The sequence below is a fragment of the Lepidochelys kempii genome, chromosome 20 (assembly GCF_965140285.1).
Source record: "Lepidochelys kempii isolate rLepKem1 chromosome 20, rLepKem1.hap1, whole genome shotgun sequence".
NCBI lineage: Eukaryota > Metazoa > Chordata > Testudines > Cheloniidae > Lepidochelys > Lepidochelys kempii.
The window spans coordinates 4,437,233-4,450,936 of NC_136399.1; the positions used below are offsets into that span (position 1 = coordinate 4,437,233).

At 41.3% G+C, this 13,704-nt stretch overlaps 2 protein-coding genes across 12 annotated transcripts in view; one reads left to right on the forward strand and one right to left on the reverse strand.

Annotated features, from left to right (window-relative positions):
- The first annotated feature begins 530 nt into the window (after positions 1 to 530).
- On the forward strand, positions 531 to 5,496 carry HIGD1C (HIG1 hypoxia inducible domain family member 1C). 4 transcript variants are annotated; one of them, XM_073319405.2, is made up of 5 exons: positions 531 to 617; positions 2,699 to 2,768; positions 3,048 to 3,150; positions 4,247 to 4,381; positions 4,833 to 5,496. In XM_073319405.2, the coding sequence occupies exons 3-5, from the start codon at positions 3,057 to 3,059 to the stop codon at positions 4,895 to 4,897; spliced, it is 294 nt and encodes a 97-aa protein (XP_073175506.1). In that variant the 5' UTR covers positions 531 to 617; positions 2,699 to 2,768; positions 3,048 to 3,056; the 3' UTR covers positions 4,898 to 5,496. The 4 variants fall into 4 exon arrangements, with proteins under 4 accessions (XP_073175506.1, XP_073175507.1, XP_073175509.1 ...); XM_073319406.1 differs by lacking the exon at positions 531 to 617 and adding an exon at positions 622 to 640; XM_073319408.2 differs by lacking the exon at positions 531 to 617 and adding an exon at positions 1,309 to 1,432 and having other exon boundaries at positions 2,699 to 2,967.
- A 1,529-nt stretch (positions 5,497 to 7,025) lies between these two features.
- SLC11A2 (solute carrier family 11 member 2) overlaps positions 7,026 to 13,704 on the reverse strand; it is a 45,578-nt gene continuing 38,899 nt past the window's right edge. For 7 of the 8 annotated variants that reach the window (XM_073319386.2, XM_073319385.2, XM_073319389.2 and 4 more), the window contains one exon: positions 7,026 to 8,769. In XM_073319386.2, coding sequence (XP_073175487.1) covers positions 8,692 to 8,769 — 78 coding nt within the window. In that variant the 3' untranslated portion in view covers positions 7,026 to 8,691. The remainder of the gene's footprint in view (positions 8,770 to 13,704) is intronic. The other variant, XM_073319387.2, reaches the window with a different exon arrangement.

Below are 13,704 nucleotides of genomic sequence, written 5' to 3' on the forward strand. Positions count from 1 at the left end.
CATAACAGGAGCCGGTTTTTGTGACATAAAAAAACCCTAGTGATCGGCTGGGGGAGAAATGGGTCCTGAAATTAAGCTGAGGACTCCATGTAGGGTGACCAGATGTCCCGATTTTATAGGGACCTTCCCGATTTTGGGGTCTTTTTCTTATGTAGGCTCCTGCTACCGCCCCACCCCCTGTCCTGATTTTTCACACTTGCTGTTTGGTCACCCTGACTACACGAGCTGCTGCTGTCTGTGTGAGGTCGCAGCTGGGCCAGGCCTTATAACAGGGCGGGGGGGCTCCTAGTCTAGCTCTCAGGTGGGCCTGGCCAGCGCAGCCCTGCCCCGTGACGAGCTGCCCGGGGTAGGGGAGGCCCCTGACTAGGGCAGCTTCGATTATTAGCCTTAGGGCGGGGGCAGCCCCGGGGCGCACCCGCCGCCCCGCCCTCGCGCGGGCTGAGCCCACGCCAGCGCGCGGCTCGGCCTTTCCCGCCGTTTCTGAGGCAGCGCGAGCCGTGGCCGCCCGACAGCGCCCGTCGCCCCCTCCCCCGCCTCGCTGGCCATTGGCTGCCCTCGTGTGACGTACGCCAAAGCGGGTGCGGCTTTGGCCCGGAGGTGCGGCCGGCTGGCCGGAGGTTGAGTCATGCTCGTGCGGCTGGTGGGCGGGGCCAGGGGAACGGCGAAATGGGGCGGGGCTGGGGGGGCGTGTAGGATGGTCCCGGGGGGAGGGGAAAGAACAAGGGGGGGGGCCTGTAAAGGGGGGCAGAGGAATGGAGGGAGGGGGAGGGTACGAGAGGGGCTATAAAGGGGGACAGAGCAATGGGGGGCTGTAGGGGCAATAGAGGGAGGGGATGGTGCTGGTGGGCGGTAGGGGCAATAGGGGGAGGGAACTGGGGGGGCTGTACAGGGGGACAGAGCAATGGGGAGGATACTGGGGGGGCTGTAGGGGCAATAGAGGGAGGGGATGGTGCTGGTGGGCGGTAGGGGCAATAGGGGAGGGAACTGGGGGGGCTGTACAGGGGGAAAGAGCAATGGGGAGGATACTGGGGGGGCTGTAGGGGCAATAGAGGGAGGGGATGGTGCTGGTGGGCAGTAGGGGCAATAGGGGGAGGGAACTGGGGGCGCTGTACAGGGGGAAAGAGCAATGGGGGAGGGGGGTGGTACTAAGGGGGAATAGTGGGAGGGTACTGGGGGGTTGTAAAGGGGGACAGCAATGGGGGGAGGAGGATACTGGGGGGGCTGTATGGGGTAGGGGCTATAGGGGAAGGGGCAATGTGGGGAGGGGGAGAATGCTGGGTGGCTGTAGGGGGGAAGGGCAATAGGGGGAGGGTACTGGGGGCCTCAATAAGTCATCTGGTTCAGGCCCCTGCACTAAGATAGGACTAAGTATTATGTGGACCATCCCTGACATGTGTTTGTCTCACCTGTTCTTGAAATCTAACCTCCCTAGGTAATTTGTTCCACTACCCTGACAGGAAGATTTCCTAATGTTTAAACTAAATCTCCCTTGCTCAGTTTAAGACCATTCCTTCTTGTCCTGTCCTAAATGGATAATGAGAACAATTTATCACCCTCCTTTTCATAACAACCTTTTACCTACTTGAAAATTATCATTCCCTCCCCTCCCCCATCTTCTCTTTTCAAAACCAATCCAATTTTTTCAGTCTTTCCTTATAGGTCATGTTTTCTAGATCTTTAATATTTTTTGTTGCTCTCCTATGGGCTTTCTCCACTGTGTCCACATCTTTCCCAAACTGTGGTGCTCAGAACTGGACAGAATACCGCAGTTGAGGCCTTATCAGTGTGGAATGGAGTGGAAGAACTACTTATGTACTGCTTACAATGTTTTTTTGTTTTGTTTGTTTGTTGCAACAGTATTACATTGTTGACTTATTTACTTTGTGATCCACTATAACCACTCATCCTTTTCTGCCCTACTCCTTCCTAGACAGTCATTTCCCATTTTTTATTTGTGCAATTGATTATTCCTTCCTAACAGGGATACTGTGCAGTTATGCCTATTGAATTTCATCCTGTTTATGTCAGACCATTTCTCTAGTTTGTCAATATAATTTTGAATTCTAATCATGCCCTCCAAAGTACTTGCAACCTCTCCCACCTTGGTATTGTCCACAAACTTTATCAGTGTACTTTCTATCTCATTAGTAATATCATTTATGAAGATATTGAATAGAATTGGACCTGGGACAGATCTCTGTAGGACTCCACTTGATATGCCCTTCCAGCCTGGTTGTGAAAACACTGATAACTATTCCCTGAGTCGATTTTCCAACCAGTTGTGCACCCACCTCATAGGTTTGTCAAGGCTATATTTCTCTAGTTTGTTTATCAGAAGGTCAAGCGACAGTATCAAAAACCTTACTAAAGTCAAGGTATCATCTACTCCTTCCCCGTGGCTTGTTACCCTGTCAAAGAAAGATATTAAGTTCATTTTGATTCAATTTGTTCTTGACAAATCCATGTTAACTGATACCTTGTTTTCTTCTAGATGCTTACAAATTGATTGATTGTTTGCTGCATTATTTTTCCAGATACAGAATATGAGCTGACTGGTCTATAAGTCCCTGGGTTGTCCTTATTCCCTTTTTTACAGCTAGGTACTATATTTGCCCCTTTCTTCTTCTCTAGGGAAGGGGAAATGGGTCTCTAGAACATCCAATTTTTTTTTTGAATGAAGTATGTGTTTATTCCACAGATACAGCTACGAAGGGGAAGCTTCATTTCCGAGCAGGTCCTGCTGAATTATCCTTTGGAGAACTGAGCAGGTATAAGTGACAAACTTCACCCAGCCCAATTGTAATGCCAAAATAAAACCCTTAACAGGGAACCAGAGGGCCTCTAAAATGAAATTAAGCAGCAGATGATATTGCATTAAATGAACGACAACTAGAAAAAGGGAATCTGCTTACGTACGACCACGATCAGTTTGCAAGTTAGCTGCTCTGACACCTGGGAGTCTCATAAGTAAGTGGTGCCTTAGCAAATAAACACTGGAGAAGGAAACAATCTCTGGATTTGAATTGTCAGCCCCGTTTTGTTTTTAGACGTGAGAAATGTCTTCTGATGATCACTGGTCTGCGGAGGAAGAAGACAGTCAAGTATCTAAACTGACACGGAAAGCCAGAGACTCTCCATTTGTTCCTGTAGGTGAGTTGAATCTTTCTGTGCACACAGAGTGCTGTGGACAGGGTTTTATTGTAATAATTCTGGCCTGTTTTTCCTCAGAAATAATCTCTTCAGTTATTAATGGAGATTAATGGATTTTTTCCAGAAATAGCTAAAATTTACACTAGTTAAACATGGAACAGCAAAATTGATAGTGTGAAAAGGTTTTTCTCCTTCCACTGTCACCTATCGTACTCTATCCTAATAGGATGGCTAGACTGGAGTATAGATGTGTTGCAAAAGTGGCTGTTACTTTATCAGTAGTCTGATGGAAGTCTGTTATAACCTTCATTTAAAAGGTGTCTTTTTAAAAGGTGTAATTGTGCAGCTTCCTATAGTACCTTCTACAAACTAGGTTTTCAGGAACTGTGCAGACCTGGAAAGGCAAGGAGAAGCCTGGCAAAGTTTCATCCATCAAACTTCATTAGGCTTCCCTAACATTTAGCAGCAACAGCAGGACTGTCAGAACAGAAGCTCTTCTAAACCGTAAAGTGATTTGTATGTACCAGACTAAATGAACACAGGATAATCTGTATACACTGTTGTCAATTTAGCAGGTTGCGATGATACAGCTTGCTTTTTTGCAGAGTGTGGGGGTGATTAATTGAAAGATAAAAGAATAATTGTTGTTCAATTTATATACCAAATAACAAAAGTAATTGAAAGTGATTTATAGGCCCTGACTTCACTTCAAAAGCAAAAAAGGTAGAGATAAAATTAAACCTCTAACTGATGCTTCCTTCCCTACTTCAGAAAGAAAAGAAGTCAGATAATATGAGTGTGGTTATAGCTATACTAGATGGTTTTGGGAACAAAACCACCATTTCCTGGTACAGAAAGTTGGATGCTTTGTTCAAACAGCATGTCTAATTTAGCATTTGGTAAACACTAGTTTTTTAAGTCAGAAGGGGCAGATTCTGCAAACCTTAATATGCTGATTCCTCACCCTATGCACTATTTGGTAGATTTTAGCTTAAGGCATGTATTACTTAGAATAATATCTGACATTCTTTAAGCCAAAGTTACATTTTCTGGTTGTACAAATTTATTGAACTTCCCCCTCCTTCTGAATGCATAGGGATGGCAGGCTTTGTTGCTGTCGTGGGCTACGGTCTCTACAAGCTAAAACACAGAGGAGATCAGAAAATGTCAGTCCATCTCATTCACATGAGAGTTGCAGCACAAGGCTTTGTAGTAGGAGCAATAACAATAGGTAAGATACTGATTTGTGCAGAGACCTTTTTAAGATACCTTTGCCATAGCTGAGCCTCTTTCTGAGGGGTGGATGGGTTAGTCTTCTGCCCATATTGTAGTGAGCCTACTCGTAGGCTGCTTGACTAACCTCTACTTTCAGCAAGTATTCTCCCATTTCAAAGCTCACAGCTATATCTTCTGTAAATCACTATAGCTCATGATTCATGATATAGGTATTCAAACTGGGATGTCTTGGACCATTTAATGTCCAGCTGTTACCTCCTTGCACCACTTATTTTTTAGGATATTTAGAGAAGACATTTTTACTGCTGAATAATTTTACCTGTGCTTCTTTGCAGACATTATAATTAAATGAAAAGAAGCAAAACTGTTTGCATGAAGAGTAATTGCTGAACTATCTTTCATATGAAAAACACCAATAGATAACAGTATCTGCTCTCTTTTGTTAGGTGTTCTCTTCTCTATGTATAAGGATTACGTTAAACCTCAGATCAAGAATGGGGCCAAAAAGTGAACCAACTCCATAGGACCAAGCAGGAGAGGAAAGCATATGTTCAGAATTATTTATTTAGAATTTCTCTCTGTAAACATTGTAAGAATTTTAAGTAATCACCACCAGGACTTCTGTTAGCTCTGCCATTGAATGGCTGCTCTATGCTAAAGCCAACTGTTGGGATCAATACCTAAACTCACAATATCTATGTCTATGATGCTAGAGGCAATAGACTCATCGTGACTGACAGCACAGTCAGTATCAATGTTTCAGCATTTCCTGCCAGCTAGAGTACTGTGCAAGGAGGAGACCTGTTATCTAGGGCAGAGGCAGCCATCGACCTACATCAAGCTCAGAATGTTGCAGTACTCCTCCCATGCAGCCTAGTTAGGAAAGAGGGCTACAGTATGGTAAGAGAGCATTACAAGATTGTTCTTTGGGGTTGGCAGTAGACAGTTAACAGAAGACCTGAATAGTCGAATGTCTTGTACCACTGCTGGTTGTCTAAATGTTTCGTACGAATATATTTAGTAGGCTGCTGTTTGTTTATGCTGTTTTATTTATTAAATCTTTATATATAGTGTAACCCACTTGGTTACAATAAAATACTCATGTTTCAACTTGCTTAAGCCAATGGTTTTAGTTACAATAAGTAGATTTTGAACAGGTGCTCACCATGAAATACTGGGTCACTACTCTTTGGCCTGCTGCATATTTCATGTCATTGCTGTTGAGACCTTCACCTGCCGGACTCGGTTTAACAAAGATGCTCTCTAAACCACAGCAGTGATTAACGTGATACAAGTAATGAGATTACAACAAGAGCCTCTTCCTTCCAACTAAAGCAAGTGTTTGCAAACAAAAGCTCTGGCAGCTATTTAAAAACTCCCCAGAGATAACACATTAGAGGGACTCCTGGTTCAGTTACTGTACAGGCTGAGACTTGCCTGACACGGAAAGATGGCAACAAATTACAGCTAGCACCAACTGGGGTAGAGACCAAGGCTAGAGCCAGCCTGCCTATAGAAGGAATCAGCTGAGGAGGTACTATTCCTCAGCCTTAAACCAAGTTCCTTAGTGTCCCTTGTATGTAGCTACAGCAGCAAGCAGAAGCCCAGTATCTAAATGACACTAGGCCAGCTTGCTAGATGCCTAATCCACACTGGCCAAGGGTAACATTGTAATGGGATTTACTAAAAACAAAAGCAAGTACCACCTGCAATAGACTTAGGCTATGTCTACACTACAGGCCTTACAGCGGCATTGCTGTACAAGCGGTAAGGTCTCCTGTGTAGCTGTGCTTTGCCAGCAGGAGACAGCTCTTCGGCTGGCATAATTAAACCACCCACAATGAGCAGCATTAGCTATGTTGTCAGGAGAGGCTCTCCTGCTGACATAGTGCTGTCCACACCAGCACTTTTGCTAGTGAAACTGATGTTGGTCAGGGGTGTGTGGTTTTTCTTCTACACACTCCTGACCAACAAAAGTTTTACTGACAAAAGTGGTAGTGTAGACAAAACTTTAGTGTGAGAGAGAGTATCCGAATAAGACTCATTTTGCAAAAACATTTACAGCATGTGTTTCCACATTAACTGGTGGAAACTTGGACACCATTGCCCATGCTACACTTCAATCCAAACTTTAGGGTCTCTCTACAGTTTGGAGCCAGAGAATATCCTCTGGTGTATTGCATTCAGTACTCACACTGGGGGCGTTTTACTTCCCTCGCATGTAATAGCCACAAGTTTTTGCAGTTGTTCATACTGTACAGTCTGTTCTTGTACAGAAAACAGCCAGTGAAAGTTATTAACTTTCTGGGTAATCTGATCTGAAGAATATCAGCATTATTTCTTAAGCAAATGAAGCCTGAACAGAAAAAGCTAAAGTGAATTTGACACATTTATTTGACAGTCTGGACTTCCATCATGTTCATCTCTGCTCAGTGGCCCAGTTCTGGCAAACCCAGACTTTGACAAGCCCTTTATGGTGTTCACCAACACCTCAGACAGAGGACTGGGGGCAGTGTTAATGCAGGAGGATGAGAAGGGAGGGAGTCACCCCATCATGTACCTGAGCAACTTCTTGCTCAAGTTAAAGTGTAATCAATATATTTAATAAATTAGTGCCAAATACACAGGGACAGAAATGCTTCATGGGTAAGAGATTTAATTAAAAAACAGAAATAAGATGCCTCAGAACTGAGCCCACATAGACATATATAAAAATATAATTCAGGGCATCTTCCATGTGAAGGCAGTTCCTGCCTCAGGGTTCTTAGCACAACTGCAAAAGATTTATCCTTTTAAAAACAAAAAACAAAACACTTTCCCACCCAGAATATCATGGCCTCAAGCTCTGAGTTTGGAACCATCCAATTCTCAGAAATTATCCTAATCATTCAAGACTTCTTGAAATGGCAGGAAAATGCAAAGCTCGTGTTCAATGCCATTTGAGATAAGCAGATAAAAGCTAGTCCCAGGAACAGTTACCCCCATTCTGTGTTTTTTGGATTTATTCAGTTGCATTTATGGCTGGAAGAACTACATGAAGAATTTCTTCACAGTCCCTCTTCAGGACTTAATAGTTAACAGGCACTTTCCATGGTGAGCACTCTTAAAAGAGCAGTGTCCACTCCTATAACTGTATAGACAGGTACTTAAACCAAGGATTCTATAGATCCCCACCTCTGATGTCAGGAGTAAAACCTAAACTTGCATTGCCTCTGCAAACTGTTTGTATTTTGAAATTGAGAATTAAGCAATTCAACACAGTCAGTCAAATAAAAGCTGGGATGCGATGACAAAGAAAACAAAGTTAGACTGAATGCACAAACTCTTTTTATCCTCCCATTTTAGTTACACTTTAGTTACCATCTCCTAAGCAGCAGTCAGCAATGTAGTTGTGGGGGGGGGGGGCAAGGCAAGCACTTGAAATAAAATCCTAGAGTAGTAGCTCATTATTGAAGAACTGGCCAGATGCTTAGAAGAGGTGGGCAGGGAAGTGAGGATTGCCATGCTCTTGGTAGGAGACCTCTTGAGATAGCCACAGTGGAGGCTACAGAGGTTTGAGATGATAGGACTCATTGCTATAGTAACCAAGCACCTAAGTACCTGGACAGATAGGGAGGGTGTTTCTAGAGAGAAGGAAGCAGAAATGGAAGAGAATGCCCAGAACATACTCTGCATTTTACAGAAGCTTTGTACGCTTCTTCCTTAGGCTCCAATGGATTTACACTTCAGAATCTGCCCATGCTTTTGAGTTAATTATTCCTCATTGTGTAGTCTCCTTAGTGTACTTCATAAATGAGATTCAAAATCAAATGTAAAATCTTAATATTACTCATTTGGACAATCTTCCAAAAGCTGGAAAACATGTTAGTGTCCCATCATTTAGTTGGCCTAAGAAACACCAAGTGGAATAAGTTTAGATCTAAATCAATAAGATATTAAAATATCTATAATTTACTCCCCAAATAATTTACAATTAAAAAAAGGATTAAAGAAAATATTTTGAGTACCTAAAGGGAAGACAAACCCATAGGGTGTGTGATATTATGAACTGGTTTGACTCTGGCTCTTCATTGGTCCTATGAGAACCTTCATGGCTGATGTCAGGTGCAATGTCTGTTGATTCCATCTGACACTCCTCTGCAGATGTCAGTTTTATCCCGTGCTCCTTCTTGGAGGAAATCTTTCCATCATTCTTGATGCTTGACCATACCCGTTTCTGAACTAACCAAAAGTAAGGAAAATCCTTTTCCGCAGCACAAAGGGGCTTCAAAATTGTTTTTGTTCTTGCTACTGCAGTTCAGGGAATCATCTAGTCACATTTGAGTCTGCATCAACATTGTTCAGAAGGAATTGTTCAGGGTGAGTAGTAAGTCCCAGCCGATACTAGAGAAGGCAAAGAAGAAAATTAGGGAAACCACTTTGAAACAGAAGCCAAAGACAGTGAAATCAAGGATGATTAGGTTGAAATCACTAAACAGAGGGTTTTGTGCTTTGGCTTTCTTCAGCCTAAAACTTTGTTAAAAAGTCCTTGATCAATGCTTCAAATCCTGAAGTAATACAGAAACATCTTATTTTGTTCAGACAATGAGTTTCATAGGACTTGTACAATCCAGAAGTGCAAGCAGGCTCGCCTGGAGTCCATGTAGAGAATACTCCTCCAGGGCAGGTAGTTTTTGAGACAACTGCATGCCACAGGCACTTAGGCATGACCAAGAACAAGTTATTTTCCAGCAGTTAAGTGCTATTCTCTCCTAACTGCTACATACTCTGCAGTTTTATTTCACTAAGGGCTTGCCTACACCGTGATTAATGCACAGCAAGCCAGTATGAAACAGCAGTATGTCAAATCACACTATGGAATTTTTAGTGCGCGGAAGCAGGGGCTTTGTGGCTAGTTAGTGCAATATAGACAAGCCCTTAGGAACTGGTACTGCCAGAAGGCCAAGTAGCTCCAAGCCACACAGTACAGTAGAACCTCAGAGTTACGAACACCAAAGTTGTGAACTGACCGGTCAACCACACACCTCATTTGGAACTGGAAGTATGCAATCAGGCAGTAGCAGAGACAAAAAAGTGAATACGGTACAGTACTGTGTTAAATGTAAACACTAAAAAAAAAAAAAGGCAAAATTTAAAGAATATTTGACAAAATAAGGAAACTGTTTCTGTGCTTGTTTCATTTAAATTAAGATGGTTAAAAGCAGGATTTTTCTTCTGCACAGTAAAGTTTCAAAGCTCTATTAAGGCAATGTTTAGCTGTAAGCTTTGGAAAGAACTAACATTTTGTTCAGAGTTACAAACATTTCAGATATAAGGGGGTAGCCGTGTTAGTCTGCATCCACAAAAACAACGAGTCCGGTGGCACCTTAAAGACTAACAGACTTATTTGGGCATAAGCTTTTGTGGGTAAAACCCCCCATTCTTCAGATGCATCTGAACATTTCAGAGTTACGAACCACCTCCATTCCCAAGATGTTCATAACTCTGATGTTCTACTGTAGCTCATAAGGTCATCTAAACCATAATCTGATAGGTAAGAATCGTATTTAACACAGGTGACTGATTCTTTGGTCCTGCCACTTTCCTTATACAAAATAAAATAAAATAAAGTTTTGTGAGGCTGTTAGATGTTAAAACCAAAGCATTAAATCAATTTTTATTCTTTAATCAGCAGCACTAAGTCTGACTTGTTATAAATCTGATAAATAAATACTGTACCATAATTAACAGATTTATTAAAGTTATTTTGATTAATCTGAAGAAGTGTTATTGGAATGATTGAAGCAACATGGAGCTGATTAAAAAACAAAAGTGATTCAGCTGGTAGAACAGACAGGAGACAAATTTTTGCTTCTTTCCATGCTGATTATCACTTATTTCAGTAGATCTTGTACATTAATTACTAGTAGGAGCAGAGTGTGATCCAACAGGAAAACCCAGTCTCCACTTATCAGAACACAGGATTCACCCTTTTCAAGTAGTGTGGATTTGTTACAGAAAGTTTAGTTAACCAAACAGTGGAAGTTGTTTCAGTGCACCAGGTTTCCTATGCCAGGGTGCACTCTCAATTAGCCAGAGATAATAATTTATCTTATATCGGAACAGGCTTCAGTTGTTAGTGGCCAGCCAAAGAATACGCTGCTATGCTCTAGGACCCAAGAGTTACATCTTTATAAAATCCTGTTTTGTATCCAGTTTATGTCTCAGCTGTAGTAGTTTGAGGACTCTCTTTAAAAGGGATTTGTGTCCGATTTACAAGTTAGCTTATGAGAGCAATGGCTGTTAAGTTTTTTTTAATAGACACAATACTTCACATCAATACATATTACAAAAACATGTAAGGGATACAGATGAAATATCCTGTTACTGTTTCTGTTGGGGGGACTCTGGATGGTATTTTTCTCAGTTACAATTTCCTGTTACATCAACATGCAAGTTTGACTGATTCCATGTATATAGGAGATAGTTATTCTCCTCTGTGACTCTTAAGTTCATGCTTAATTATTCAAAATTTGTTAAATTCAGTTAGAAATCAAAAGGCAAGACAAGAATTTTCAATGGACTGAAACTTACCAAAAGTGTTTCTTACAAGGTAGAAACAAAGAAACTAAATAGGTATTAATTTAATTAAAGGCCTGTAGTGAGCTTACAAATTCAGTGTTTCCTCTAAGAGAAATAAATAATATGCATTACTTACAGCTTCCAGTTCACTTAAAGCAGATAGGGAAAGCTTGTAATAAAAAACGGGAAAGAAAGTTCCCATATCACAAAGATCAATTTCTAAACAGAAGCAAAAGTTCAGGCTTGTTAAAAAAAAAAAAAAAAGAAAAAAAGAAAGGAGTGTGCAATGCCTGCTTCTATCAGAATTCCCTCCCCACTCCCAAATAGATTTTAAGGCCAGATGGGACCATTAGATCACCGAGTCTGAACTGAGTAAGATCAGGCCACAGAATTTCACCCAATTACCTGTATTCCTATTCTAACTAAGCCGAGTTTATCCCCTATTAAGGTTGTTCCTGGCCAAAACATGTTGGCATTTGATTCGTTTTGTTAGTAAGTGGGTAGGCGAGATAGCCTAAAACCAGATTGTTTTAGTGCATTTGCTATTTTGACTGAGGATCAGGAAGTGAAAAGACATGCAGAAATATAGCAGTAAGTGGTCTAAATGTAGAATGGTAAGTTTGTCTTCCAGATAGAGCCACCCAAAGACACCTATAAAAATGCTCAACTGAACCCTAGCAATAATTTTTTCAGGTAGTCAGGCTGCATAAACTAATAGCATATCAATCCTTCGCTATTGCTGGGAGCAGAAGCACTCAATACTGCCCTGAAGGGAGTGGAGAATATCAAGCAAAGATAGCTTCTTGGTTGAATGTCTTGCACGAACAAGGACTGTAGTAGTAACAATTTCTGGCACCAGCAGTTAATGAGACGTTACTATGCACAGCTTGGAGAGAGTTAGTATAGAAATACTAAGCTTTGCATGCAATCTAGTGTACAGGGCCAATAACTCTATAGGTTTCAGAGTAGCAGCCGGGTTAGTCTGTATTCACAAAAAGAAAAGGAGTACTTGTGGCACCTTAGAGACTAACAAATTTATTTGAGCATAAGCTTTTGTGAGCTACAGCTCACTTCATCGGATGCATTCAGAGGAAAATACAGTGGAGAGATTTATATACATAGAGAACATGAAACAATGGGTGTTACCATACACACTGTAACGAGAGTGATCACTTAAGGTGAGCATCTCAATCATTTGGGCATCAATATGAGTTTCTTTTAAAGCAACATACTGGGTGTCGCAATTTTAAAAAAAAAGACCCAAGAAACCAAGTTGAAAAAGTGTCTATCCTTTTAATTGAAAATGTAGTAAATACAAATTGATTCATGGTCAATTAAAAAAATTAAGTTTCACAAAGAATAGAATAGGTGCTAAATTATAGCACACTAAGAGGCCTTTATACAGAAGCTCCTGCATATAGCTGTGATGTTGATATACAGTTCACATCATATCCAACAGTGACAGTCATGCATGTTCACAGTGGTCGTGCATTTTTGACACTTTTACAAACCAGAAATTTTTAAAATGCATGAAAATTTAAGGCATATAAATTAAACTACAGGAATTTATAAATGAATGAAACCAGCTAGATTCAAGCCTAACAGCAGTTCTAGATCATAAAACATGCCTTTGATTAGACAGTCTATATAATTTTGTTGCCAAAGGAAGACAGATTAACACACAAATCAGCGGAATTAGATATAAAACTACAAACCCTGGCAGTAAGTAGGATGCATACTCAGGATTTCTAGCTGGAATTTTGAACTAAAACCCTAAGTGAAATAATTTTTTTCTTTATATCAAGCATTAATATTTAAGTCAAGTATGTTTTGTCAGTTATCTTAACGAAGAGTACATTAGCCAACTTTGTAGGCTTAGTCAAAACGATCATTAAAAAAAGATTAGCAGCTTTAATTTTTGCCATCACAAATTCATCGTGTCTCTTGCTCACAGTTACAGCCTTCCTAACACTGAATTCCTTACCAAATTTATGATACCAACTCATTTATACACTTGGGAGTTTCTTCTTTCCTGTACGTCTGCACTTATTAGCATAACAGGAGCCGCACATGTAGGTGTTCTTTACTACTATGAGAAACCGTGAGGCTTATGCTTTACTCTAGCAATTTGAGACAATGGGCTAGACTCTCCATTGTCCTGCACCTTGTGCAGTCTAGGGCAAAGCAGTTGTAAATTTCTACTGTTCTGATTCTGTAGCATATTGACCCCAGTGCAAAGTAGATATAATGGACTACAGCAAGTCACAGGGCAATGGGAGAATCTGGCTGTATGCCTTTGCTTTGGCAAGACAGCAATTGTAACATTCAGTATCTGTTTCTGACTGCTACAACAGACAGGAAGATGGAAGTGGTCAAGCCCGAACTAAACTGAATGTTCTCACACCACCTAGTGAGAACCACATCCTATTTCCATACAGGAAAATATTTAAAGGCATTCTCCACACTTAGTCTGGACATATCTTTCACCTCCCATCAATCTGATGGATGTCCCTTACAGTCTGAAGTTTGTCCAAACAAGAGGCATTACAATAAAAAGAAAAAGCTACCATTCCATTGTGAAATCTGTCTCTCCAACCCTCTGAAAGCCATGGATAACCCCCTTCATCTGCACAGAAGAATCACCTCTCTTGTGGTGAGCATGATAAACGCTAAGACAATGAATTACCTGAGAAAGCCTTGTCTAGTTAGAACTACAGAAACTAAGCTTGAAAACATACCTACATTAGCCATTCTCAA

What these genes read in the sequence shown, in the direction of transcription:
- HIGD1C (XM_073319405.2), top strand. Translation starts at nt 3,057, where the DNA reads ATGTCTTCTGATGATCACTGGTCTGCGGAGGAAGAAGACAGTCAAGTA. An exon ending in CTCTCCATTTGTTCCTGTAG is followed by an intron (nt 3,151 to 4,246) that starts GTGAGTTGAATC and finishes CTGAATGCATAG; the next exon opens with GGATGGCAGGCTTTGTTGCT. An exon ending in AGTAGGAGCAATAACAATAG is followed by an intron (nt 4,382 to 4,832) that starts GTAAGATACTGA and finishes CTCTTTTGTTAG; the next exon opens with GTGTTCTCTTCTCTATGTAT.